Source organism: Amphimedon queenslandica, unplaced genomic scaffold, assembly GCF_000090795.2.
Source record: "Amphimedon queenslandica unplaced genomic scaffold, v1.1 AMPQUscaffold_13478, whole genome shotgun sequence".
NCBI classification, from domain to species: Eukaryota; Metazoa; Porifera; class Demospongiae; order Haplosclerida; family Niphatidae; genus Amphimedon; species Amphimedon queenslandica.
In genome coordinates this window covers 304,551-331,912 of record NW_003546286.1, presented here as the reverse complement: position 1 = coordinate 331,912, position 27,362 = coordinate 304,551, and the positions used below count along the sequence as shown (strand labels likewise).

General features: G+C 35.3%; 7 protein-coding genes across 8 annotated transcripts in view; 2 read left to right on the top strand and 5 right to left on the bottom strand.

The window, feature by feature from the left end:
* LOC100638253 (lysosomal alpha-mannosidase-like) overlaps positions 1 to 165 on the top strand; it is a 4,434-nt gene extending 4,269 nt beyond the window's left edge. For both annotated transcript variants that reach the window (XM_019994303.1, XM_019994302.1), the window contains one exon: positions 1 to 165. This exon is cut by the window's left edge and continues 68 nt beyond it. In XM_019994303.1, the coding sequence (XP_019849862.1) occupies positions 1 to 6 (6 nt within the window). In that variant the 3' untranslated portion in view covers positions 7 to 165.
* A 61-nt stretch (positions 166 to 226) lies between these two features.
* LOC109580772 (regucalcin-like) lies at positions 227 to 2,960 on the bottom strand. The gene is made up of 5 exons (XM_019994307.1): positions 2,922 to 2,960; positions 2,619 to 2,879; positions 2,396 to 2,560; positions 2,162 to 2,350; positions 227 to 600 (listed from the first exon to the last, which is right to left on the bottom strand). Coding segments are annotated over exons 1-5 (930 nt in total). The 5' UTR covers positions 2,923 to 2,960; the 3' UTR covers positions 227 to 286.
* A 37-nt stretch (positions 2,961 to 2,997) lies between these two features.
* LOC100637999 (condensin complex subunit 2-like) lies at positions 2,998 to 7,395 on the bottom strand. The gene is made up of 20 exons (XM_019994304.1): positions 7,132 to 7,395; positions 6,906 to 7,002; positions 6,750 to 6,839; positions 6,574 to 6,685; positions 6,221 to 6,288; positions 6,099 to 6,170; positions 5,823 to 6,012; positions 5,675 to 5,763; positions 5,569 to 5,620; positions 5,447 to 5,520; positions 5,063 to 5,127; positions 4,847 to 4,992; positions 4,623 to 4,723; positions 4,238 to 4,360; positions 4,049 to 4,094; positions 3,950 to 3,990; positions 3,758 to 3,880; positions 3,352 to 3,453; positions 3,175 to 3,297; positions 2,998 to 3,109 (listed from the first exon to the last, which is right to left on the bottom strand). Exons 1-20 carry the CDS (start codon positions 7,356 to 7,358, stop codon positions 3,056 to 3,058), a joined length of 1,995 nt encoding a protein of 664 aa, XP_019849863.1. The 5' UTR covers positions 7,359 to 7,395; the 3' UTR covers positions 2,998 to 3,055.
* A 61-nt stretch (positions 7,396 to 7,456) lies between these two features.
* LOC100637875 (protein ADP-ribosylarginine hydrolase-like) lies at positions 7,457 to 9,012 on the top strand. Its single transcript, XM_003385058.3, has one exon. It carries the CDS (start codon positions 7,551 to 7,553, stop codon positions 8,907 to 8,909), a length of 1,359 nt encoding a protein of 452 aa, XP_003385106.3. The 5' UTR covers positions 7,457 to 7,550; the 3' UTR covers positions 8,910 to 9,012.
* LOC100637749 (parafibromin-like) lies at positions 9,011 to 12,427 on the bottom strand. The gene is made up of 20 exons (XM_003385057.3): positions 12,271 to 12,427; positions 12,103 to 12,205; positions 12,010 to 12,048; positions 11,885 to 11,915; positions 11,775 to 11,831; positions 11,653 to 11,711; positions 11,566 to 11,589; positions 11,342 to 11,515; positions 10,715 to 10,807; positions 10,504 to 10,596; positions 10,366 to 10,426; positions 10,253 to 10,317; positions 10,110 to 10,173; positions 10,013 to 10,045; positions 9,866 to 9,965; positions 9,582 to 9,737; positions 9,437 to 9,537; positions 9,301 to 9,377; positions 9,183 to 9,247; positions 9,011 to 9,122 (listed from the first exon to the last, which is right to left on the bottom strand). Exons 1-20 carry the CDS (start codon positions 12,399 to 12,401, stop codon positions 9,110 to 9,112), a joined length of 1,539 nt encoding a protein of 512 aa, XP_003385105.2. The 5' UTR covers positions 12,402 to 12,427; the 3' UTR covers positions 9,011 to 9,109.
* Positions 12,428 to 12,469: 42 nt separating this feature from the next.
* Positions 12,470 to 27,356, bottom strand: LOC105312068 (hemicentin-1-like). The gene is made up of 37 exons (XM_019994299.1): positions 27,173 to 27,356; positions 24,880 to 25,137; positions 24,203 to 24,832; positions 23,894 to 24,151; positions 23,546 to 23,842; positions 23,167 to 23,499; positions 22,820 to 23,119; positions 22,396 to 22,707; positions 22,061 to 22,345; positions 21,714 to 22,016; positions 21,330 to 21,653; positions 20,784 to 21,215; positions 20,441 to 20,731; positions 20,108 to 20,389; positions 19,728 to 20,036; positions 19,080 to 19,397; positions 18,742 to 19,032; positions 18,419 to 18,688; positions 17,993 to 18,313; positions 17,603 to 17,920; positions 17,227 to 17,544; positions 16,783 to 17,139; positions 16,592 to 16,732; positions 16,226 to 16,537; positions 16,095 to 16,171; positions 15,929 to 16,014; positions 15,735 to 15,874; positions 15,363 to 15,625; positions 15,182 to 15,313; positions 15,037 to 15,131; positions 14,512 to 14,923; positions 14,417 to 14,462; positions 14,248 to 14,360; positions 14,058 to 14,191; positions 13,746 to 14,008; positions 13,624 to 13,690; positions 12,470 to 13,576 (listed from the first exon to the last, which is right to left on the bottom strand). Exons 1-37 carry the CDS (start codon positions 27,210 to 27,212, stop codon positions 12,574 to 12,576), a joined length of 10,131 nt encoding a protein of 3,376 aa, XP_019849858.1. The 5' UTR covers positions 27,213 to 27,356; the 3' UTR covers positions 12,470 to 12,573.
* LOC109580776 (hemicentin-1-like) overlaps positions 27,218 to 27,362 on the bottom strand; it is a 3,203-nt gene continuing 3,058 nt past the window's right edge. Inside the window, exon 6 of the mRNA XM_019994313.1 lies at positions 27,218 to 27,253. Coding sequence (XP_019849872.1) covers positions 27,218 to 27,253 — 36 coding nt within the window. The remainder of the gene's footprint in view (positions 27,254 to 27,362) is intronic.

Sequence of the window (27,362 nt, the reverse complement as noted above, 5' to 3'; positions counted from 1 at the left end):
TCATGATGATACGCACATTCAATGTAACTGTTGATTTCAATTAAGAGTCCTGCCTATTATTCTCTGACATGATTATTTATTTACAGAGCCATTTTGCATGCTGCATTTTATTCTTTTTTTTGTGCTAATCGTGTTATTTATTTGCTATTATTTGCTTAATTTTCATGAGGGGATTTGTACTCCATGACACTGCTTCCTACAGACTGAGCTCCACTTTAACATAGTCTAAATTTGCAAAGTAAAAATATTCATAGAAAGAAACCACTTCAAAAACAAGCATAGAGTCTTATATATTAATTTTTGAGTTATCAAACTTGTTAGAAGGGAGTCCATTAACAGGCAAGCCCCTGATAGCAAACAGTGCTCCAGACAATGGATACTGGGAGAGCTCCTCAGGACTAGCTCCAGAGGAAGCACTGGTGACGTACAGAGTACTGTAATCACTCCCACCAAAGCAGCAAGAGGTTATCCTCCTAGCTGGGAGAGGTATCTGCATCATCCTTTCTCCAGTGTTAGGGTCCCACCTGGTAACACAGCCGCCATTGTAACTAGCAATCCATAGCTTTCCTTCACTGTCCCTACACATGCCATCAGGGAGACCTAGAGAAAGTAAATAAAATCAATACATAGAGTATATTGGGGGTGATTTTGGAGCCAATTTTGCTTGTTTTTTTTTAAATGCTAATAACTCGAAAAATATTTCTCGAAATTAGCTCAAACTTTCTACATAGCACAAGTACATCAATATGTATCAGAAAATGTAATAAAGATTGGGGGTGATTTTTTAGCCATTTTTTGGAAAAAAAAACCATGGGCTATAGCCTTGGGTATTTTTCAGATTTTGACCTATTTCTTAAAATGGCCATAACTTTAAAAATTGAAGTCGGAAGCAGGTCAAACTTTCTACACAGCATAAGGACATCAATATGCATCAGAAAATTTAATAAAAATCAGGGGTGATTTTGTAGCCATTTTTTGGAAAAAACCATGGGCTATATATAGCCTTGGGTATTTTTCAGATTTTGACCTATTTCTTAAGATGGCCGCAACTTTAAAAATTGAAGTCGGAATCAGCTAAAACTTTCTACACAGCATAAGTACATCAATATGTATCAGAAAATTTAATAAAAATTGGGGGTGATTTTTTTAGCCATTTTTCCGAAAAAAGCATGGGCTATAGCCTTGGGTATTTTTCAGATTTTGTCAAATTTCTTAAAATGGCCATAACTTGAAAAAATTAAGTCGGAATCAGCTATAACTTTCTACATAGCATAAGGACATCAATATGTATCAAAAAATTTAATAAAAATTGAGGGTGATTTTTTAGCCATTTTTTGGAAAAAACCATGGGCTATAGCCTTGGGTATTTTTCAGATTTTGGCAAATTTCTTAAAATGGCCATAACTTTAAAAATTGAAGTCGGAATCAACTAAAACTTTCTACACAGCATAAGGACATCAATATGCATCAGAAAATTTGATAAAAATTGGGGGTGATTTCAGAGCCAATTTAAAAAAAACCATGGGTTATATTCAATATGCCTTGGGTATTTTTTTTAGATTTTGCCTATTTCCTGTAACTTAAAAAATTTAAGTCAATGTTAAAAAATTAGGAAAAAAATTAAAGAATAAAAATTACAAAAATTAAAAATGAAAAAAATTTTAAAATAGAAAAAAATAAATAAAAATAAAATAAAATAATAAAATAATAATAATAATAATAAATAACAAAAAATAGAATAAAAAATGAAGATATAAAAATAATAATAAATAAAAATAAAGAAATAAAAATATAATGAAAATTAAATATATATATAATTATTATTTTCATATTTAATATAAAAATAAAGAAATTAAAAAATAATAATAATAATAAATAAATAAATATCTTCGTTGTTATTAATTTAAATAAAAAAAATTATTTAAAAAACAAGAAAAATAAAAATTAAATAAATTAAAAAATAAATTAAGAGCTAGATTGATTTATTTATTTTTAATCTTAGTCAGAAAATGTCAATTGATGGCTCATGCTCGCCCCTGCAATGTATAATTACATTCACCTAGTTTTATAATTTTTCCTGATGCATATACACAAACTTGCAATGACTGCATGTATTATAGCAGAGCCTCTTAGTCATGCAAGCTCATTCAACATCACATACCAAGTGCTTTATCAGTAGAGTAATCAATAATGACTTTCTTATCAGAAATTTGACCAGTCAACTCATCATACTTAAATGAATACACCTCACAAGGTATAGAATCAATGTAATACATGGTAGTGTTATCCAGACTCCATTCCAGCCCATTTGATATCGTAACCTCTGATACATGATGATGAAGGCCTCCAACTATAATACAGTATTTGATGCAGGGACTACACATTAAATATTTACTTCCGTCAAATGAGTAAAGGTTCCCTTGCTTTTCTTCCAAGACGCCAGGGGCTGTTTCCATCGCCATAGTTCCACACCAAAGCCTTCCTGACTTATCGCACTTGCTGTCATTAAAACGAGTCGTTTCCTTTTCGCGTTGGACTGAGCACAACTCTTTAACGTCGCCTGAACATGCAGCAAATAAAAAGAATGCTCAGCAATCACTAGTACCCAATCAACTCACCAGTAGTACGATCCACCATACATACAGATTGTCCCAATACAGCTATTAGATTAGATCCAGTCTTGCAAGGTATTACAGCTCCTACTGTCTTGGTAAATTGCAGTCGCCTGTTACTGAAGTCCTTGAGGTTGAGGAAGTTGATGGTCTTCCCAGGTATGTCCACCCACAATAGCTCATTAGTCTCCTCCTCGTAGACGGGACCCTCTCCTATCTGTGCCTTGGCGTCCAGCACAACATCTACTTGATAGCTACCTGCAGCCACTGAACAAAAATAGCTTCATTAAAAACCTGTTTTCCCTTTACTTTTAGCTCTCTTTAATTACTGATCAGACAATCACGTGTAGACTATCTTATTTGATCTTAAAACGCCCTCTTTAAATAGATTTTATTTCTTTAATTATTTTAAATAACACAAAACAAAAAAGAAATAAAATTATCTATGGGTCTATGATAAAGTCCAGCATATCTTCTTGACCATTTACTTTCAAAGACTAAAAATAAATAAAAAGAAAAATAAATAATGATAATAAAAACAACAACAACGAATTGCTGGTACCTTTTCATTCGTTAAATGTAGTAGACATACAAAAGATATAGGAATAGAGAGTTCATTTGCCATAAAATCTGGAGCTTGTGCTTTTACGATTGAATATAAAGAACTAAAGGAAAGGCTGGAATCCTAGAGACGATAAAGTCAATAGGAAAGAGACAAGAGAGAGATGTCAGCAGTTACTTGACTTGTCTCTTTTGATATTGTATCCCACATGATCCCTTTAAGTCTTTTCACATCAATCCTCTTAGCTTGTTTAGCATAATCAATATCTACCTGACATACCTACGATATGTAACAGTATAGTACATGCATTACTAAGTAATACTAACATACTGTATAGCTGGAAAAGTTTGCAGGAATTATAATTTGTGATTTTGTACCAACATTATAGCAAATTTTAATGCATGTGGAATTCAATTTTGCTGGTGTAGGCGTGAACTCTTGATACACCCATTACTTATAATGCTTTGCGGAATCAAATTGTACGTTTTTATGATGAACAACAAACAGCAAAATTAAATTCCAGCAAAAATATTTCCAGCTATACGGTAATAGAAATAGTTTAATGGATTGTCCATGTGCTTACTTTCATAGGCTCATCTATTAAATTAATGTTATTGCTGTCGCTTAGCATGTCCATAAACTGTGCCCCACTCACTCTTGCTTCATCATAATCTCCTCTTATATCATCATCATCATCTTCATAAGTCTATAATAACAATAATAACCAGATCATATATATGTGTGTGGATGGATACATGATGCTTTAGTCAATCACCTGAACATCATCATGGATGCTATCACCGTACAGATCACCGGCTGCAAATGTTACAAACAATACAATATCGTTGAATTACTTTATGCAGCAATGCCTTACCATCTGATAGCTCACAGGCATTTTCAAGTCTTCTTGATCTCCTGATCTAATGCAAACGAAATTGATTTTCAAACAAGCTGGAGGCATAAAGCATCAATATGTAAAGAAAATATAATTATACATGTATATGTATGTAGTTGCATGTCTTTAAATGGTGCTACGGGCCAGTGCATATACAAGACAGATTACCTTCACTTTGGTTTTACAGAATAATTGATATAGGACGGATTGATCAGTCTTTGCACAGTGAGGAAGGACATTATGAACTGAAGTCATCCTCTCTAGTAATAATTTCGACATTGTGGTACTTGCCTGTTGCCAATTAAAATTACAAAAATTAAATTTCTACAGTAGATATAATCAGGGTTTCCTACAGGATTTTAGCATAGTGCTCAGCTTCTTGTCAGCAAATTTTTAAGTTTTGACTGATTCGAATCAAAATCAATTTTTTTTAATTTTAAAAGCTGCTCAAGTTGATCAAGAAGCCACCTACTATTATAAGGCTTGTCAGCTCACTTAGCATGCTTTGTGGGAAACCCTGACTATAGTTACATGTACATGATGTTATACTTACTCTTCCCTTTTTAAAGAGATCCTCCTTAAGAGTTGCATTGAAATCCACTCTAAACACTACCCTAGCCTGTCTCTTCTTTTGTTGACCAACTTGCTCACTATCTTTACAAACAAATAAAATATTATCATAATAACTATTACAGCAACAGAGTTATTGTACATGTGATAGTGTACAATACCAACCTAAATGCTGATTAACATGTACTGTACATTAATAAATTGTACCTTTGTTATTCGTAGCCTTCATGACAGTGGTTGGTCTGAATTTCCAATGCTGTGGTCCAGCCCAGGCCGATATGACCGTAGGATCGAAATAGGAATATTCTGATACTTGAATAGTATCAGATAAACTACCCATTGGATTATCGTGTCTATGTAATATATCACAGAGAGAGAGAGAGAGAGGATGAAAGAAAGAAAGCAATGGATAATGTTATGTACCTTTGTCTCAATGGCTCTCTAATGCTAGTTGAATTAGGTGACACTGTAGGAGGGAATTCACCTACCTATATTAACAAATAATGCTAACATTATCTGCATTACTTTTTATACCGTATAGCAGGTACATTCCGTTCGAGTTTAATTTCGTTCTTTTCATTCTCATTCCTTGTGGAACAAAACATTTTCCAAACGAAAAGGGCGTTTCCTCAATGCTACATGTGTAAAATGACTGCTCAGAACGAAAATAAAACGAACGAAAATTTCTAGAACGAACATTTTCCCAGACAAAATATACCCGCTATACGGTACAATTCTTATCTGATAGAGGTAATTTTAACAGAACAAAAAGTAGCAGTAGTATTGATGGTAACAAACTTGACATACAAAGCTGTCGTCTTCATTAGCACAGTTTTCGTCGTCAGGTTGAGGCCCTGAATTCAAATACGAATAGTCAACTTCTAAAATAAAATAATAAATGAACAAATGAATGAAAGAATGGGTGATACCAGTTGAAGGGGGTTGACAATAGTCAGGGTTTATTGGAGGGAGAGTAAGAGTCTATAACAAAAAAGAGAGAGAGAGAGCATGAGTGATACACACACAAGTACATACTGTATCATTATCATCTTCGTTGAATCTAAAATTGGAAAACGTTTGACAGATACGTGACTCTTGAAAATTGTGTAATCTTCTGAAGCATTCTAGAACAAATAATGAGATAGCAATATTGGTACATTAAAATAATTGATATAATATATACCAGTTAGCTCAGAATTGGTTATAAGTGATTGACTGTCAGAAGGAGCTGGTCTGTCTGTTAGTGCCAGTTTACCATTGGCATCAAATAGCAAGGAACAATGATCAGACTCAGTGTTCAACTGATTCAATAGCAGACCCTCCACTCCTCCTTCATCGAATTCTGCTGATGTCTTCTTGAACAAAGGATCAACCTATGTATGAAATAATTAATAAAAAAAACAGAACAAAAAGCAATAAGTCAATATTGATTGATTCATTATTGTTGCTTGATTCATACTTCAAACTCCAGATCAAAAGTACTGACATCAAGTGATTTGATGTTCTTTTCAATGACAGTCACAGTATTGCCCTATATCAGGATCAATCCAATCACCCTCACTACATTAAATTGATGCTCACTCTTCTTGTCTTCTTTTTCTGAGGAGCTCCAGTCTCTCCATCTTCCCCTTCCTTCTCTTCAGCCTCACCTGTAAATTAAATACTGTATAGCACTTTATTTTTGATGAGCTAAACTTTCATTATTATCATGGGTTAGCATAAAACCGTGAAATTAAAGATCCACTAAATCTTCAATTGCCATTAAAGGCGTGGCACTAACATTGCAAATCCACAAAAGCTATTTCCGTGAAAAATTGATTTTTATCAATCCACAAAATTTTAGCTTTGCAAAATTAAAGCGCTATATGGTACACATACATGTACATGTACATACATTATCCAGGTATATTTCAATAATGATAATATTCCTTTACCATGTCTATCAGATCTTCCAAGTCCTCCAACCATCTTACATGCGTCATTGTATATGGAGTCGACACGACCAGCATATATCTTAGCACTAGCATCCAGTGTACAACCAGCAACCTTTTAAAACATTAAAAGTAAGAGGTACAGTATACCAGTATGTATGGGGAAGCATTGTTCATACTTGAAAATTGGTCATTTCTCCTCTCTTTCTAAGCATTTCTGCCATCACGTCAATCAAATGTAGACCAAATGCGTTCTTGGCATTAATTTTCTACATAAATTAAAATTATCATTAATAAAATTAATGAGTAATATATATCATTAATTAGACACTTACATTTTCAGTTGATAGTTTGACACACACGGAATAATGCTCAGCTATCTGTGCATTGGTAAATGATGACGTCCCTGTATCTATCCCACGAGTATTAGATCTAGTATTATGAAATAAAAGTAATTAATAAAAATAAGTAATACAGCTATATATACCCACAAACCATCAACAATTCATTAAAATTTTCCACTCCAAAATTATTTAAAAAATTTAACACAGTATTTCTTACCCATCAGGGTTCTTTGCTACACTCCTTGGTGTGTTGCAGCCAGGACTCACAGCTGAACGTAATTGGTTTTCCCGCCTTCTTATCCTTCTCTCAGCTTCATCGTCATTAATAGGGACAAATCTTGGCGTCTTAAAGGCAGGAGAAGCTACAGCAGTCTTTGAATCTAAATGTCTCCTTTTGAAAGGTGTGTTTCTAGTCACTGAAGGTGGAGGCTTGTCATCCGCCATTATTCTTTCCCGCCAAAATGGGCGGAGAGAATTTCATGATGACTTGATGACGCAATTTATTAGTTTCTAAAAATAGATCACCAGCTCACTCTGGGGGTGTGGCTGGTAAAGTGACTGGACAAACATTTTCAGAACAGTACAAAAGGAGGTCGAAAGAAGTGACATTTTAGAAATATCTACTGGAAGTCTGGAATGGAAGACAGCACAGAGAAAGAGCAACCCAAAGAAGAGGGAACCTTGACTGATGATGACAAAAAATTGCTAGATAAAACGACTGAGAATACATCAGAAGAATCTAAAGAAGCCCCTACACCTGCTAGTTCTGAGACGAACCCTGAAACTAGCTCTGATGGGGCTACTGCTAAAACTAAAAGTAATGATGGTACAACTGAAGAAGGACAGCAATCCCCTTTACCTGTAGCTGATGATGGTGATCCAAAATCCAAAGAGACGCTTAGCAGCGATCAAGGACAACCTCCTATTGATTCTAAAATCAAATTCAAAGCCTGCATGCTGCTAGCTGGTGTAGGAGATGCACTAGGATACAAGAACGGAGCATATGAGTTTTGTCGCAATGGCCCAGCTATTAACAGGGAAGTTGACGAAGAGCTGGGTGGTGTGAAAAACATTAAAGTTAATACAAAGAACTGGATGGTAAGTGATGATACTGTGATGCACATTGCTACAGCTGAAGCTCTTGTATCTAAATGGGCAGACGATGAGGCACTATACACCACTCTTGCTACTAAATACATTAAATGCATGAAAGATATGAGTGGACGTGCTCCTGGTAATACCTGCCGTGCTGCAACTTCAATGCTTCGTCCTCACATACGTAAAGGCTACGTTATTCCATTTAATTCACGAGGCGGTGGCTGTGGTGCAGCTATGAGAGCAGTCCCCATTGGTTTATTGTACAACCGCCCTGATCAACTCAATGACCTGGTAGCTATATCAATTGAGAGTGGGCGAATGACACACAACCATCCAACTGGTTATCTTGGAGCTCTGGCTGTAGCTCTCTTTGTATCATATGCCTATCAAGGAAAACCATTGAAGGAATGGGGTGTTGGTCTCTTACAGACACTGGAAGTTGCTTGGAAGTACATTGAGGACTCGGGCAATGATGTCAAAGACAACCAAGACCACTGGTCTTATTTTAAGGAGTCCTGGGAGAAATACGTTGATATACGTGGGATTCGTGATGGCAAATCAGACCCTGTTTTCCCTACTCCATTTGGACCTCAGGAACGTGATCGTTTCTATTCAAGTATCTCGTTCTCTGGCTGGGGAGGATCAAGCGGACATGATGCTCCAATGATAGCTTATGATGCTCTATTAGGCTGTGGTAACTCATGGAAGGAGCTGTGCAGTAGGGCCATGTTCCATGGTGGAGACAGTGACAGTACTGGGATTATTGCTGCAGCATGCTGGGGAGCTATGAGAGGATTTGAAGATGTCCCTGAGTGCAACTACAAGAACCTTGAGTATAGAGATAGACTTGAGAAACTTAGCAAGCAATTGCTTGAGAAATATACTAGCAAAGACTAGAAAACTTTCATTATTAATAATTATTATTCCTATATTTGTGGTAGCTGTCACACATGTAAATTTTTTGTTGGCTGTTCTGATACAGTTAAATTTATATTTTAAATGTGCTGTGAGAATTTCATTAGTAGAAGAGAGAATCAATGAAAAATTATAAAAGAAAGTAATTTCATGCCAGTGGTATAACTATGTTTTCAAACATCTTACTTGACAAATCTATACAATAAGAAGAATGGGAATTTAATAAGACTTAGAGGCCATTCAGTAATATATTACTTGTCCATTACATCCCAAAAACGAAGCATGGATGCTTTGTCTAAATAACGTTTCCTTTTATTGATCTAAAAATAACATTAAATGTAGCAATTATAGTATTTTGGTTTATACAACTCACTTTAAGTACTTCAACATCCCACAATTGGATATTGCTGTCTAATTTCTCATCATCAAACTTAATATGGAATGCCTTCACTGTGATATTGAAAACCTCATAAAACTTATCATGAATTTTAAAATTGATACCGACTGACTTTTAGTGAATATATCAACTGGTGATCCTCCTGCTTGAACATCAGGCCAACCCTTGAACTGCCACATGGGACCAGCTACAAATACAGCGACCACTTGCTTCCTACAAGGAACAATAATGATAATAATAATGGAGTGAGACTTTACCAATCAAGAGAGCTTAGTCTAAGAGGATTGTCAGTGACACGAAAAGGTTTTGAAATAGTTTGCCCCGGATGAGCTGGGTCAGGTTTCTTACGATAGATAGTTAGCTCTGATGTTTTCTTAGAACCAGATTTCCGCTTCTCTTCTGATGGTATGTACCTGAATAAAAAAGTCATCATGATACAAGCATGATCACAACAGTATGTATGAATCACAAGTATAATCAATGATGAGTAGAATAGTTTAAAATACACAATTACATATTATTGGAGTGTGCAAGCACTCACTTAAATTCTTCAAAGAACTCTCTTGCATTGTATGTAGTAATGACAGAAGTTGGTGATGATGGCAGTATAATGATTGGGACTGATCGATGGTGACGGTGGTCTGTGAGTACATTAATGAGATAAACTAATTGAAAAATTAAAATATACCTTTCCTTTGTACTGAAGGTGTTCTGCTTACTTCTAAACAATACAAGGGGTTTATTTACAAATACAATATCACTCAAACATGCATAAGTATACTAACCTTTCACAGTTTCAATTTCATGATGACTAGTATGGACTTCAGGTATTGGTTTAGAGGCTACCTCCTACAAAAATATATAACTCATAACACCAGTAAATTATAGGCAAGTACTGTAGCAATAATAATTATAATGATAAACATACTGTCATTGTTTTTAGTGTCATTCCATGATATGTACCAGTAGTTACAATACTGAAATCACCAGTAGCTGTAGTAATGGTATGTATAGTAATGAGTACATTTATCTGCTCCTAACCTTCCTTTCCAAATCTCTCCTGATCATATCTATTGTACTTACTCTTCCCTGGTTTCTTTACCTACGTCAACAGTGAAAGAAGTTTAATAATATATACAAGAGCCTCCCCTTCATCTTCATTCATCTGTTTCTTCTTACTGTTTCAATGGTCTCTTTGTTGCTCTCATTGTCCATTTTTCCTTCTTCTCTTGACTTGACGGTTTGCAATAAGCTAAAAATGTTGCTAAAAGTCTACCAGAAAAAGAAAAAAACACAGAAAACTAAATGCAGTATGGTGATGCAACAACTAATGCAGTCTTTAAATTACAGCAGGCAAACAAGCACACACACAGAGCATGCTGCATATTACTTTATTGGTGCTTTGTAGAACAGAGGCTCTAGTTTTATGGCACCGCTGCCTCTTGATAACAGAATGTGTAGCATCATCAAGATAACCATGCTCCTAAAATGAAGTATAAACAACAAAATTGATTGCCATTTCTCATAATTAGATGATCATTGGAGTTTTAAAAATTTTAAATTTTAATCAGCCCAAACTTTCTACATAGTATAAACTTGAGTTGCTTTTAAAAATGCTAATAACTTGAAAAATATTTGTCCGAATCAGCTCAAACTTTCTACACAGCATAAGGGCATCAATATGTATCAAAAAATGTAATAAAAATTGGGAGTGATTTCGGAGCCAATTTTTCAGAAAAAACCATGGGCTATAGTACAGGGTATTTTTCAAATTTTGACATATTTTTTAAAATGGCCATAACTCAAAAAATTTAAGTCGGAATCGACTCAAACTTTCTACATAGCATAAGGACATCAATATGTATCAGAAAATGTAATAAAAATTGGGGGTGATCTCGGAGCCATTTTTCTGAAAAAACCATGGGCTATAGTACAGGGTACTTTTCAAATTTTGGCATATTTCTTTAAAAATTTTTAAATTCATACAATGTAGCTTTGGCCAAATTTTAAAGCAAACCTGTGCGGTTGCATCATCAATGTCATCATCCCGTATGGTTGCTCTCTTCTTTGCTAGTCTCTTTGCTTTAATGGCAGCAATCTTTTCGACAGACATTGTCTCACTGAGTGGTCTGATCTGATCAGTAATGGCACCACCTTTCTTGTTAGCTCCGAGTTTGACTGCTAAACGTTGCTACAAAACAATATCACTAATATAATATTATTAGCATTAAATACACATACTTTATCAACTTTGACTTCATCACTCTAAACATACATGTATATGTGCACAAAAGTTATAAAATAATAATTTTATTGTTAAGATATTACCTCTAGTCTTGGTCTCTTCACTGATTCTGGATGAGACTCATCATTACTTCTTTTAGGATCTAGTTAAATTTTTTAAAATATATTTTCCTTTGGGGGCAATTTTTGTTTCCTTTTAAACTCACATGGTGCAGGTATTCCCATTTCCAAATGAACACTTCTATCAATGCTAGGAGTAGTTTCTACATAAAAAAATACACATTATAACAATAGTGAAGAGAAAAACCAACCCTACCTAGTTCTCCATTTAAATAGCTTAATAGTCCCTAAAATATATCAAAAATTATCCATAGCATACAAATAATGTAAATGTACATGTGCAGAGTACATGCTGCTATATTCATAACGTGCAATACTTACTCTTCTATCAGGGAACTTGATAACGGGAATATTTTGGTTCTGTGAATTTAAATTCAAAATAAAAACAAAGGTTTGCTTTTAAAATTAACCTACCCCAGCTCTCTGAACATACATAGGATGAGACAAACCGACATTCTTCAAGAGAAACAAAAGTGATTCTAAAGTGTAATATTCCTTGCCGCCCTGACCAGCTGACCTATGGAGGCATGCACATTACAAAAATGGTGAGAGATAGATTCAATCAAGGTCAGATTCTCTTACTTATAAGCAACATAATTGGTTCTTGCTGTTTTCGGCCAAGCCACGTTTCCAAATATAATCAAGTCATCTCTTTCTAATATCTCTTTCTTCTGGATATTATACTGGCGGAGAAGAGACAGGCAATCCGCCATTTTACATGAAGGTGTGGCTAAACTCACTTATAACTCAGTAAATTAAATGATACAAAATTGTGCTATGATTATGGTTAAAAATGTACTATTTTATTAACAACAACAACAATACAATGCAAAAAATTAATGTTAAATAGCATTTAAAAAAATATAAAAAAGTAAAATAAGTTTCTCAGAAATCATCCATAGGATTCTTGAAGACAGTCTGTGAATTATCTTGAAAGAAATCAGTTGACGCAATGCTATGATGCGACGCTGAAGTAGATAATTGATCAAAAGGATCAAGCAGCTTCAGTTCCATTGGATTCTCAAATACAGTGCATCCTTTACCGTCCTCTGAGGCAACAGTCAAACCACCAACTGATGCACTGTCTAACAAACCATCGTAAGTGAAGACACCTTCTAGGACTCCTTCCGGCAATTGGAAAGTTTTTAAACCATGTTCTAACTCGTCAGAACTAGACTCCTCATCTTCATTGTACCTATTCTCAATCACTGGCAGGGGACCTTCCTCTTCTTCTAATATTGCTAATGGTAAATCACCTTCTCCTTGTCCAAAGCGTTCCAGAGTACCCATTCTGTCAAGGAGTCCTTCCCTTTGTACATAGCGCTGGAGCGTACCTTGGCTGGAATGGTATGCAAATTCATTAGAAGCTTCAGATGTTGAAAGATTCTTGTTACGATTGAACCTCTTCTTCCTATCAATATAGCTATCAGTGTTCTTCTTTGCTTTATTTGTGATGACGCTTGACGAAAAGTCGGGGACCTCCTTTCCAGTTGCCAGTTTAAACCAGCCAGCCCAAACCTTTCGTATATCAGGGGATCTCAGGCAGTGCATTATGAAGATGAAGAGACCTTGGAAGGCAGTCAATAGAACAAAGAATGCTGCAAACACATCACGAGCTGCACCAGCTTGAAAGAAAGACTGTGTAGCTGGCAGACCAACCCCCCATCCCAATCCAAGCAATATTGAAAGGGTCACTGCAACAAAGAATTGCTTCTTGAGTTCGGCTTTTACCATTTTCGATGTCTCTTTTGCCTCCTTTAGGTTCTTGCTGCAGCTTTTGCGTAGGAGCGATATGAAAATGATTGCAAAGACGCTCCAGTTGAATATGTAAATGATGACAAAAGGGGCGATCATCCCGAGATAAAATGGTAAGTCAAAAGCACGACAGCTACAAAAATAATGTCAAAAGTAATGCAGGAAAATCTTACGACTTACAAGTGTGGCTTATGGTAGTTGTAATAGTCAGGAGCAAAGCAGAACAGACAAATGAATAGGGGCAATACTAATAACAGAGAAGGTATATTTAATATTAGGTTATCATAAGGTTGATCTCTTACTCCAGCTTATTGTGGATGCTTTGAGGACAAAATGAGAAATCGTGTCACCTAAAACGACCACTAGCTTCAAGTACAAGTTAATAGCTTCGGCTGCCATCAGCATAAATGTCACAAGGAAGAAGTATTGTAAGATGACAGCAACGACAGCACAGAGTTCAGGTATAGCTGTACTGTGAATGGCAAATATAAAGAATAAATACATTCCAATGAATGAACAACACAAGTGAAGGAGCAGTTGTCCGTGATCAGAGCTACGTAGTTTCCTTCAAAATTAGAAAAAATAAAATGATTATTATTGTGCACATAAAATACTTGTTTGAGCCATAAGACACTACAGTGATGACCAGACAAAATATTGAAATGATGATACCAATGTATGTAACGGCAGAGAGTGCTTTGTCAATAACTCTTTGCGGTGGAGTTTCACCAACTTCAGGAGAAACATCCTATAATAGATAATGATACCGTGATACTAGCTATGAAGATCAGGTATATCAGTTACCAGTAGGACACTAAAGCTTGTGAGATGATTACAGTGACAGAGAGTACGAGATTCATTTAAGCCAAAAGTCTCATTAACGACACAACCATCAGTCGACCAATCGCCAAAACCCTCTGCAAGTTAATGATACATAAAATTGATAATTTATAATTGTAACAATTATTATTACCGTCAAGAGATGCATCCCAAAATGTACAACGTGGATCTCTACCGGTCTAAAAAGAATGCATCCATTAGTACTCATTGACTGTTGCTATCACTTACTATATTTCGTTGGAACTGCAGATTAACTGTAGGATTGGTCAGATTATACACACGGTCTACTCCAGCAAGACCGGCTGAAATTATTATACCACTTACGTTTAAGCCTTTTGGATTGCGTCTTAAATATAACAAGTCGTTTAAGAATACTGAGTTTGTGATACGAGTTGAATTCCCTGTTGATACTCGGAAAAGGTTACTAGGCAGTTCCAGCGAGACAGCTGGTTTGGTTGCGGCAGTTTCGCTGTTGTTGAAATCGAGATTAACCCCGTTAGCAGATATAGTTTGACCTTTAAAAGTTTCGACCTCAACTTCTTGGACCGAGATAGCAAAAGAGGTCTGAGTGATGACAACAGGTTCTCCCCCAACCTCAGCTGGGAGTGCTTCACTTAGAACCTCAATAGACCCAAGTAGCCTATGGGAACAAATCATATCTGTAAATAAAGTACAGCCTACTGTAATTAATAAAGTGTTTAAGTTGTCATCATATGTGCATGTACTCTAGTGGTAACTGTGATAGTGACATACTTTGAACTTGTTCTAGCTTCTGTGTTACTCTTCATGAGTACTTCCTCATTGGCTGAAACTAAATTATCTACAACTCCAAGAAAGTTTTCGGTTAGCTATAAAGAAAGATAAATGGGCTTTCCATTTGTCAATCATATTGTCTTACTGATTTGTTTCCAGCTACATCTTCAGTGGCAGTAACCAGTACAGCAACTGATGCAGTTACTTCAGCAGTTTCAAACATTTCTGTGTTATTTGTGAGGGATATTAGCTCCTCAACTTTCTCATCTGCTGGTCTCTACAAAAAAACAAAAATGTAAAAACATTCATAATTCCATAATTCTTACTTCTGCTAGTCTGCAAATCTTTCTTGTTACTATGCTAAAGTCGCATCTTATATCATTGGAGTTTTCCCACATAGCTCCATCATCATAGTTACCACCACACCGACGTGTTGCAATGAGGCCACTTGAATTTAAGTCAAGGCCACCACAAGGACACTCTATTACTGCTGTGTCTCCTAAATTAGTTTCTGGCCATTGCAATGTTAGTGACAGATCTTCAGTGGTAACAGGGCTAGGCAGAACTGTTTGACTAGCTGAGCAACCATCTAAAAATATTGATAGACAATTAGACATATAAGATTGTACAGACAGAATTTATTTGCAAAAAATAATAATATTTAAAAAATATAATTTTGCAGTAGGCACTTCTCTTACCAAATCGTACAATGGTTTCATCATCAACAATGAAATTAGTTTCAAGGCTTTTCATGTAGGTCTGGAGCAAAGCACGAGTATTAGAATCACTGTGATCAATCAAGATGGTGATCAACACGGTCAAATTTTTATTCCTCAGTCTAGGTGTAGCAATAATACTAATAAATTCACAAGATTATAATGTTAAATCTTACGCTTCAGATGTGTTTGTCCTTTGAACGACAGAGACAAATGTTCCATTAGTTCCAGGTAATTTCCCTCCAGCAACTTCACTGCTGATCTAAAATAAATCAATGTACATGTAGCTCATGCATACACTTTAGAATTGAGCATGTATAATATACCCATACACACACATACCTCATTAATAAGGTTTTGAAGATCAATAGCATTGTCAATATCACTAATATTGATGTCCATTTTATACTGAGCAATACCTAAAGTAAAAAGCCAAAAACACACATATGGGTCTATAGTCCATCCATGCTTACCAGATACATTGACAATGAAGGATTCACTTTCAAATAAACCCTGCCTGTTCTCAGCAACACACTTGTAATATCCTCTGTTAGTCAGATTAAGCTCAGGGAACTCGATTGTCCTTGACAAGTTATAGTAAACATTTCCATACTTGAACCAAGTTATTGTTGGCTGAGGGTTTCCCGATGAAGAACAAGTGAGGTTTAGTGGTTCAAAGAATCTCCCTGTTGCATTATAAGGTGGCAAAAGAGAGTAGGTTTTCCTCTCAAGTCCAACTGATGCTTCAACTCTTGGTTTACTTGGTGGGATCTCGATTACAACCTCTGTTGAAATTTTATATAAAGTCATGATCAAGCTAGTATTTATGGTAATGTTACCTTCTCCACAGAACTGCCCAGTGTATCTCTCAGTACAACGGCATTCGAATCTTCCACCAGTGAGATCCACACACGTCCCACCATTAAGACATATCTGTGATAGCCGCTCCCTGTTTACTTCACAGAATTTAGGTGGAGGTACTGTGTAAGAAAAAAATTTAAAAAGCATCAGTAAAATTATCATTTCTTACAATATGTGACATTCAGTTGATAGGGAGTGTTTAAAATATCTGCCATTCCAGCTGAATTATCAGCCCTGCAAGTGTAATCTCCATTATCTGTCTCCCTTAAGTTGCTGATAGTGATCGAGCTGTACACTTGTTTGATGTCAGGTATGGAAGACACACGTATATTTCTTTCCGAATCAGGCACAGGTGACACGACTATAGAAACACGTGTGCTATTAAGAACCAGCTGACCGTTGCGTCTCCAGAGAATGTTAGGGGCTGGAATCCCGTCAGCTGAACAGTTTAGTATACGCATTTCAGGAGACTCGGTAGTATTAACTAATAGATACCCACCAGTTTCATTCAATAGCTTTGGTTGAACTATACATAAATAAGAAATAACAAAATTAAGGTTAAAAAAGAGTATTCCAAGAGCTCTTCTAATATTAATATTAAAGTTATGCATACCGTGAACATCTAAGTACATGGTAGAACTCCTCACTCCAGCTTCATTGGTAGCTGTTAGAGTGTAATAGCCACGATCAGAGAGCTCAACATCAGTGATATACAGTGTCTGATAATCATCAGAGAACCCATAGTGAATAGGGTCTGTGGTATTGTCCATTAGATTAACAGTCATGTTGCTAAGATTAGTGAAGTGCCATTGAATGTTACTTAACTTGACGGGAGGGAAGTCATGCTCAATGACAAAACCAAAGTCAAAATTATAATCCTTCACACCAACAACTCTGTACTTCATTTCAATGGGGTAGATGGTTGCAGGGACTACACAAAGAAAATTTTATAAAGAAATAGATGCACATAAAATATTTATTAGACTAACCATATATTGTGATAAATGCTTTTGAGGTGTTCACTGCATCAATAAAGTTGCCAATCCCATTGCTTCCAATGCAAGTGTAAGTACCCTCATCTCCCTTTACAAGATCACGAACTTCAAGATAAGAGTCAGTTTTCCTAAAAGACTTCACTTCCCTGATGGATATCTTTCCACCAGTACGTAGTCTAGCATCAAATGTTGATATGTTACGATACCATGTTATACTGGGAGCTGGTGTCCCCGAAAACTGACAGTGTAGCGTGAGAGTGTCCGACTTGTTTTTAATCAAATCTTCCAAACTCATTATCAAATCAGGAGGATCTATGTATATACATTAATTAATTAATAATAATAATAATAATAATAATAATAATAATAATAACAACAACTCACAGTGGACTCCAAATATAGACACATTAGAGTTTGCCATTCTATATTCAAAGAGTGTATTATTAGCAAAGCAGTGATAAATCCCATTGTCATCATATTCCAAGTCATAAATAGTGAGTGAACTCCTCCTATTGTACTCATCTATGACTGAAGGCTCAATGACATATTTAATGCCAGAGCCCAAACTCTCAGTGTCAATAATAGTGTCATCTTTGAGCCAATAGATAACTGGTATTGGGTGACCCCTCACAGAGCAAGTAAAGGTACTGTTTAGTGAGGCAGTTCCATTCAAGCTTAATGGATCTTGTGTAAAATGTGGAGGATCTATAATGAATGCAAAAATAATAGCAATAATAATAGAATTAATAAGAAATAATAATAATAATGGTAATAGTAATAATTATAGTGATAATAATAGTCTAGACTGACCTTGTACTGATACAAGAGCTGAAGACATGTTACTGCTGTGTTTATTGGTGGCTGTGCATTGATAAGTTCCTTCATCAGCAATGCTCTCTATTAGAGCTGTTAAACTACCACTTGGACTTTGATTAAATTTAGATCCAGTAGTGATACTATTACCATTGAATGACCAGGTTATAACTGGAGTTGGTTTGCCAGTAGCACTGCATCCAAGTGTGATGGTTCTTTGACTGACTACATTCATGTCAGTGGGGGCTACCGTGATAACTGGATCAGCTAGTAAGGTAATTAGAAATTAAAATAATCTATGGCTATTATGAATAGCTTACCATCAACTGTCAATGCTATTATAGCAGTGTCCATTCCGTTCCTATTCTTAGTTGTGATTTCATATTCTCCCTCGTCATCAAACACCAAATTCAATATAGTCAGACTCAGCCCATCATCTGAGAATGCATAACGTGAATTACCAGTTATAATCTGTTGAGTGTCTTTGAACTGCCATGAAATGTTTTCTCTAACTACTAATGGAGCGGCATTCAGTATTGTGAAACTCAATGTCACATTCTTTCTTCGTAGACCAATGATGTTAGTATCTACTGCCGTTACATTTGGTGGAGCTAAAAAATAATACAATAAAATTTAGTTTAGATAAAAAGGAACTTGCCTTCAATTAAGAATCTGCCACTGGCGGTATCAGTGGCTCCTATCAGGTTAGTGACATTATTGACTCCTCTACACTCATATGTTCCTTCATCTGGTCTATCAGTATTTGAAATAGTCAGATTCAATTCAGATGCTCTGTAGCCATTTTCATCAAAGTATCTTGAAGTTAGTCTAAACTTTGACGAGTCCATTATTTCACTATTGTCCTTGTACCAAGTTAGTACTGGAGTACCAATACCAAATCCACGACAGACAAAGTTCCCAGTCTCATGAAATTCCTTCACCAGTATAGCAGGAGATACAGTTACATTTGCAGGGTCTATGAATGAAGATCAATTTTCAAGCACAAGAAAAAAATAATGCATCATATGCAGAGAAATTATAAAAATATATAAAGTCATTTGGTATCGTACAAGTTGCCACACAACATAAGAACATGTATGCATATCAAAAAATTATTAAAATGGAGAATTCTCTCTTAGCCATTTTTGACAAAATTTTTGAGTAACTTTAATAATTTAGAAAAAAATTAAGAACTAGTCATTCTGATGAAATATTATCGCAGTCAATTTGAATTATTATAAATTTGTTTGCTCTACCAGTATCACATCTTTATCATTATAATAATTACTAATTCTAATTTACTCACAATTTAATGTCAAGTTAGCTTCATTAGAGCTGCTAGTCAAATCATCAACTAGAGTATTAGCAGCAGTACAGTAATATCTTCCTACATCAGGTAAGTCTAAGGCATCAATGATATATCTGCTTTCAACAATTGGGAGAAAAGTAGCATTCCCAGGAGTAATCAGAGTCATATTGCTCCCTCTATCCAGACCTCCTGAGTGAGTCCAGTTTATAGAAGGAAGGGGATTGCCAGTGACAGTGCATATAAAGGTAACACTTTGTCCAGCAATTTTATTTTGAGTTCGAGGATGAGCTTGTATCACAGGAGAAACTACAAGTGATAATAAAAAGATTTTAATTAGTTTTTTAGCATCAAAATTAAAGCAAGTATTATTCATATACCTTGCACAGAGAGTGTTCCTGTTGCATTAATCTGTCCATGTACATTTGTACCAACGCAAGTATATTCTCCTTGATCAGTGTATTGAGCATCAGTGATTGTGAGTGTACCAAATCTTGTTCCATTTCCAGTGATGACATGTTTCTCGTTGCTGCTTAGTAGCTGGTCATTGTAAAGCCAGTGCGTGATGTGGGTTGGCTCTGAAGCTATGTGACATGAAAAGGTTGCGTTTGCTCTTTCAAGTACATTCACTGCTCCATCACTGTCAATAACAATAGGTGGAACTACATAATTTAAAAGGTACAGTAAATACTATTAATATAATTGTCATTTACCTTGAACGTTAAGGAATATGCTTGCACTGGTAGTCCCGGCAGGATTGGTTGCTATTAGTGTATAAAGTCCTTCATCCAGTAGTACGTGTAATTGAGTGATAGTCACTGATCGTCTGTCCATTGAGAAACTGATCCTGATTCCAGCAGGTAATACAGTACCATTCAACAGCCACTGGATCTCATCAAGAGCCACTGGAGGATTATCCTCAGTGATGGTAAATATCAGTGTGATTGAGCTACCGTTAACACCAATAACCGGAGAACTTAGATTTGCTAACACAAGAGGTGCTCCTATTTAAAAATTGATTTAAAATATAATAAATGTAGATATATTGTGTCTTACTTTGTACTGTGATATAAGCTGTGTTGGATACCACTGAATCAATCAAATTAGCAACATTATTATTAGCATGACATGTATAGTTTCCTTCATCTTCATAGATCAGATTCTCAATCGCAAGAACAGAAACTGAGACTGGTAGTACATAAGAGCTCTCATAGCTATTATACAGGTCTGAAGCAGTATCATACAAGTTTAGAATTGTTCCAGAGCCCCCACCACTTCCACTTAATGACTCTAGTATATCATTTCTAGACACAAACTCAATGCTAGTTCTATTATCCACTTCAATGCTCATCATTGTGTTAAATGAGACTGTGACACGACGCCATGTAATGTTTGCTGAAGGAAAACTGGAGTATATGCAATAGAGTACCAGTGTATCTGATGTATTGTAGATAGTCTCATTGAATCCATTAATAAGACTTGGAGGATCTAAAAATATACACATAAATTAATATCTTTTAAACCTAATTATAATTTGCTCTAATAAAATGGCCCTTCAAAAAAATTTACAATCTCAATCAATACATGTATATAATGACGTACTTAATATTTGTAGGGAAACTTTCATAGATGTTACAGTAATGACTCTCACTAAATCATTATAAGACTGGCAGTGATAGAGACCATCATCAGATCTATCTACTCCTGGTATGTACAAGTATGATGCAGTTGAAGTAGTGTCATGTGTGAAGTTGTTAATAAAAACACCGTCAGCTGATAGTTCCCTCTCCTCTGACAGAACTACATTGTTCTTAAACCAAACAATTGTGGGTGGAGGGTAGCCGGTTGCATTACAAAATAATGTTACATCATCTCCAGCAGCTGTGGTGATATTACGCAAGCCATCGTCAATCAGAGTTGGAGGAACTATAGTAATGAAAATAACATAAAAATAATTGTACCGTAATTATATTCTAATTGTATTACCTTGGACTTGGAGGGTTGCAGTAGCATTAACTGTTCCATGGACATTACTTGCAATGCAAGTATACAAACCAGCATCTTGTAAAGTGATATCTGTAACTGTTATACTACTATATGAGTAGTCATAGTAGTAATAGTCGTAGTAGTAGTAGTAGTAGTATGTATTTTGTGTGATGTTGATATTGTCATTAAAATACCAAGTTATGACTGGAGAAGGTAATCCTCTAGCTCGACAATAAAAGCTAATATTTGTTCCATTAAGACGTCTATTGACTCCACTACTACTACTATAAATTATTGGAGGAACTGGAGAAAAAATGATTAAGTATACAATAAAATCATTTTTTTACCTTGAATGTCAAGATAAATGACATTATTGCTGGTGCCAGCAGGATTAGTAGCTGTAAGTTCATAAGATCCTTCATCTTCAAAGGATAGCTCAATGATAGTGAGTGAGAGCCTGTCGGCAGAAAACATAAACCTCTCATTAACTCTAAGGCTGCTCCCATTGATAGACCAGTAAATATCACTAGAATTGACAGGAGGTATATCTCCAGTAATATTAAACTGAACAGTGATATTAGACCCAACAACGCCAATGATAGGACTAGGACCTCTTGTAACAATAGGAGGTGCTGTTATTAAATAAAATAATATAACTAAGCAAGTAATAAGTAACTCCTACCTTGGACTGTTATGGTAGCATTAGCTTGTAAGGCAGATGAAACCCTACACATGTATATTCCATCATCAGTAATGCTTGCATTGTTGATTGTTAGTGTTGATAATACAATGCTTGTACCATCAGTGGAATCAATGGCATGACTATAAGTAATATCAATTTCTGTATTATTGTATAGTTGGTAGTAACTGGAGTTTAGGAAGTACCAGTCTATTGACCAGGTTGCTGGGTGGCTCCTGACTGAACAGCTCAGTTGGGCAACACTTGTCACATTCACAACAGTTGACATTGGATGCATAACAAATTCAGGAGCAACTAAAAACATAATAACAGACAAATGCGTAACACAGAGTAAGGGTCAGAAATAGCAATTTTATTTAATAGCATGTAATTGATGTAGAGTACTTGATCCCAACTCTTTACTTACCTGTAACAAATAGCTGAAACATAAATGAATGTAGTCCAGTTGGATGATTAATGATCGCAGTATACTGGCCTCTGTTCATTCTGTCAACGTTTGATAGTATCAAGCCAGTTCTGTCTTGTGTAAAATTATACTGCCCAGTAGGGCCTATGACACTAGTACTACCATTAAAACTAGTAAAAATCCATTCGATTTGTTCAGAAGAAACTGGAGGAGATGCATCTGAAATGATGATTGTTAACACAGCAGTATGGCCTTCTGATACAGTGACAATGCTGTCATTAGATGTAATATTAGGAGGAACTATAATAAGAGTAAAATCATAATCAATACATCAATAATAATATTACCTTGTACAGTCAAATAAGCTAGAGATGAGTTATCATTTCCAAAGTAATAATCAACGACATGACACTCGTAAAATCCTTCGTCAGATTTCTCCAGATCATATAAGCTCAAATGTGATTCCACAGTATACTGTCCATCAATTGCAGTTACAGCATTAGTACTGATGTTGACTTCTCCAGGTCTGATTGACAGTGTATCTGCCATACCACCATCACTACTATATCTGTACCATATAATATCTGGTTTAGGAAACCCAGAAAATGTACAAGTAAATATCATGGTGTCAGTTGAATTCTTGGTCGAGTTTTCAATCCCAGACACCAAAATAGGAGACACTATATTATTAGTAATAAAATATTCATTTATAACAGAGTGGCTTACCAATTACAGTGATAGATGCAATGTCACTCAAAATGGGAGAATATTCAGGACTGCTGGCTTGACACTGATAGTTGCCGGAATCAAACAGCTCAATATCATCAATGAATAATTGACTTTGTATAACTCCATATGATATAATTGATTCAGAAGTAGAGAGAGTAGCCTCACTCTCAAAGGATGAGTTAAAGATCCAAGAAATGATAGGCAAGGGTATACCAGAAGCAGTACAGATCAGGACCAGGTCACTGTTAATACTTATATTGGTGCTAACAGGATGAACATTAAAGGTAGGACCAACTACAATAATGACACATAAATTTATTTTGCTTCAAAATTATGTGGACTTACCATTCAGCTCCATTGTACTATTCTCTTCTCCAGCTTCATTTTCAACTGTACATGTATACATACCTCCATCAGTCACTGATACATTTGATATTACTAAGTCAGAGCTATTACTGATAATGATTCCAGACTCATCTGTATGCTGTCGCCATTGATAAGTATTGTTAGGTCCACCTGAGCTTGAACAGTTGATTGATATGTTCTGGTGAATGAATGCATTGATCTGATATGATGATAGGACAACACTTCCTTCAGGAGAAACTAAAGAAAAAAGAATCTTGGTAAATTAAAAGAAAAATCATTTGCACATACCTGTCACTGTTGCAACACTAGAAGTATTTGATAGTAAATGTGGCATTGAAACATCATCTTCAGATACAGGCAGCTTTGCCACACACATGTAATAGCCAAAGTCCTCATATTGAACCTCATTAATGATAAGAGTTGATGTGATGTTATTGGTACCAGCAACAGTATCGTTATAAGCATTCTCAGGTAGTTCAATAATGTTATTAATAAAGTCACTTGTATTTAATGAATTGACTCGTTTCCATTCAATCACAGGAACTGGATAACCAAATGCAGTACAGGATAATCTTACTGAATCATTATATCTTGATATGACAGAATCTGGTTGCTCTGAAAATGATGGAGAAAAAAATACAGGTACTTGGGAAGAAAAACCATAAGTTGAAAGGATAAATGTATAATTGTATGAAACACAAGTATAACTGCCTCCTTGGCCAACAGAAGAGTAATCACTGTAATTAAGTGTGAGGGATGAACTTTCATCAAATGTAAAGAAATAATTGTTATTGTGCCATTCATATAAGAGGTCATTTGGATTAGAAATGTTGTGATTGACAACACAAGATAAAGTTACTGAATCACCCAAAGTAAGAACTGTGGCAGTTGATGGAATAATACTGACAGATAACATACCTACACAATGAAAATGAATTAATGTATTATATACATGAGTGACTGACCATAAAGAAATGTCAAAGCACTGCTTGATCCAGCATCATTTGTAACATTACAATAATATCCTGCAGTTAGTTCAAAAGAATTAATGTCAATTTCAAGTTGATTCATTAGCCCAACAGTAATATTTCCACTCCTCGTTACTCTATACCATGTATACTGATTGTTAGGTCCACCTCTACTGGTACAATTAAATACAACAGTGTCACCAAAATATGCTACAATGTAATCAGGATATATTTGTATACTACCCTGAGGAGATACTAAAATATATATAAAATTAAAATCATTAAAATACTTAATTACCTGTCAGTGTTGCAGTAGATGATATAGCATGATAGTCCATTAGTGTCACAGTAGAATTATTAAGTAAAACATAAACATCATCTGAGGTGAGAGTAGCAATACAAACATAGTATCCAAAGTCATCATAATCTACTGATTGGAGTGTTAGTACTGATGATACTTCATTTATATTAATGGATGAGTCATTGGTGATATTATAAGGAAGGTTTACTGTTACATTGTCTATTCCTTCGAATGTTGTTAAATCATTCTCTACACTGATTCTTTTCCACTCTATTGATGGAAACGGATAACCAGTTGCAATACATACGAACTGTCTTTGACGATTCACAACAGTTAGTATATTTGATGGTGTTTGTATAATGTGAGGAGTGAATATAATAAGAACACTATTTGATTCACCAATGCTAGACCCTAATGTTCCCTGTGCTACACATTTGTAACTCCCACCATTACTAACTGATTCAGGACTTGTATAATTAAGAGTAAGAACTTGTGTCTCTGTATCATTAATTATCCTGTTATCCTTATACCACAAGATTTGCACACTAGTTGTATTCAGTGAATGCCCATCAATGGTACAGGTGAGATTGTAGCTCTCTCCATATTCAAGGAACACAACATCATTGGCTGGTATTAGATTAACTGATAGGATACCTATTTGAAAGAAAGCAATCAATTAAAATCAGTTTCAGTGATCATACCATTAACAATTGAAGTACTGTTATCAGTGCCAGCTTTATTTGATACAGAACACTTGTATTCTCCAAACTGATCAACTGAATCTATTGCTAATATTAATTCTGGTTCATTTCCAATAGTTTCATTTGAAGAATGATAAGTCCAACTATACTGATTATTAGGACCACCTCTACTACTGCAGACTAATCTAACTGTATCTCCTATCTTAGTATCTGTTCCATTGGAAGATATATTAACACTTCCTTCAGGAGACACTACAAAATTGAGATTCAAAATTAAATAACATAATTTTATTCCCTATGTATACCTGATTACCTGTAACTGTAGATATGGAAGACAAGACTTGTATATCTCCAGACAATTCTGATGAAGACATTGTAGCCACACACAAGTAATAGCCAAAGTCCTCATATTGAATGTCATCAATGATAAGAGTTGATGTGATGTTATTGGTACCAGCAACAGTATCATTATAAGCATTCTCAGGTAGTTCAATAATGTTATTAATAAAGTCACTTGTATTTAATGAATTGACTCGGTTCCATTCAATCACAGGAACTGGATAACCAAATGCAGTACAGGATAGTTCTACTGAATCGTTAACTTTTGATATGACAGAATCTGGTTGCTCAGAAAAGGATGGAGAAAATAAAACAGGAACATGGGGAGAAACACCACGAATGAAGAAGAGAAAAGCATTATTGTATGGAAAACAGGCATAATAGGCCCCTTGGTTGACAGAAGAGTAATCACTGTAACTGAGTGTGAGTGATGAACTTCCATTTATTACAAGTACATCATTGTTAAAGTACCAGTCATATAAAATGTCACTGGGATTAGAAATGTTGTGATTAACAACACAAAATAGAGTTATTGAATCGCCCAAATTGAGAACTGTGGCAGTTGATGGAATAATACTGACAGATAACATACCTACACAATGAAAATGAATTAATGTATTGAGTACACAAGTGACTGACCATTAAGAATTGTGAAGGCACTGCTTGATCCAGCATCATTTGTAACAATACAATAATAAAAAGAAAACAATTGAAAAGAACTAATTTCAATTTCAAGTTGATTCATTAGTCCAACAGTAATACTTCCACTCTCTGCTAATCTATACCATGTGTACTGATTGTTAGGTCCACCTCTACTGGTACAATTAAAGACAACAGTGTCACCATAATATGCTGTTGCAATGTAATTAGGATTAATTTGTACACTTCCATAAGGAGAGACTGGAAAATAAAAAGTATATAAAAATTATTACATAAAATATTCAATTACCTGTCAGTGTTGCAGTAGATGATATAGCATGATAGTCCATTAGTGTCACATTAGAATTATTAAATAAAACATAAACATCATCTGAGGTAAGAGTAGCAATACAAACATAGTATCCAAAGTCATTATAATCTACTGATTGGAGTGTTAGTACTGATGATACTTCATTCACATTAATGGATGAGTCATTGGT

Bases quoted from the DNA above. Each gene is read 5' to 3' on its own strand.
- LOC100637749 (XM_003385057.3), bottom strand. From the start codon at position 12,401: ATGGCGGATTGCCTGTCTCTTCTCCGCCAGTATAATATCCAGAAGAAA. The intron at 9,738-9,865 runs GTGAGTGCTTGC...TTTTTTATTCAG, and splicing joins GAGTTCTTTGAAGAATTTAA to GTACATACCATCAGAAGAGA. The intron at 9,248-9,300 runs GTGAGTTGTATA...TGTTATTTTTAG, and splicing joins GGGATGTTGAAGTACTTAAA to ATCAATAAAAGGAAACGTTA.
- LOC105312068 (XM_019994299.1), bottom strand. From the start codon at position 27,212: ATGGACTATCATGCTATATCATCTACTGCAACACTGACAG. The intron at 20,732-20,783 runs GTAAGACACAAT...ATTTTTAAATAG, and splicing joins AGCTTATATCACAGTACAAA to GAGCACCTCTTGTGTTAGCA. The intron at 15,132-15,181 runs GTAAGACAATAT...CTTTCTTTATAG, and splicing joins ATGTAGCTGGAAACAAATCA to CTAACCGAAAACTTTCTTGG.
- LOC109580772 (XM_019994307.1), bottom strand. The intron at 2,561-2,618 runs GTGAGTTGATTG...CTGCATGTTCAG, and splicing joins TATGGTGGATCGTACTACTG to GCGACGTTAAAGAGTTGTGC. The intron at 2,351-2,395 runs GTAAATATTTAA...ACTGTATTATAG, and splicing joins CCTTTACTCATTTGACGGAA to TTGGAGGCCTTCATCATCAT.
- LOC100637875 (XM_003385058.3), top strand. From the start codon at position 7,551: ATGGAAGACAGCACAGAGAAAGAGCAACCCAAAGAAGAGGGAACCTTG.
- LOC100637999 (XM_019994304.1), bottom strand. From the start codon at position 7,358: ATGGCGGATGACAAGCCTCCACCTTCAGTGACTAGAAACACACCTTTC. The intron at 5,128-5,446 runs GTATGTCAAGTT...TTGTTAATATAG, and splicing joins CTAATGAAGACGACAGCTTT to GTAGGTGAATTCCCTCCTAC. The intron at 4,724-4,846 runs GTACAATTTATT...TTGTTTGTAAAG, and splicing joins GAAGGCTACGAATAACAAAG to ATAGTGAGCAAGTTGGTCAA.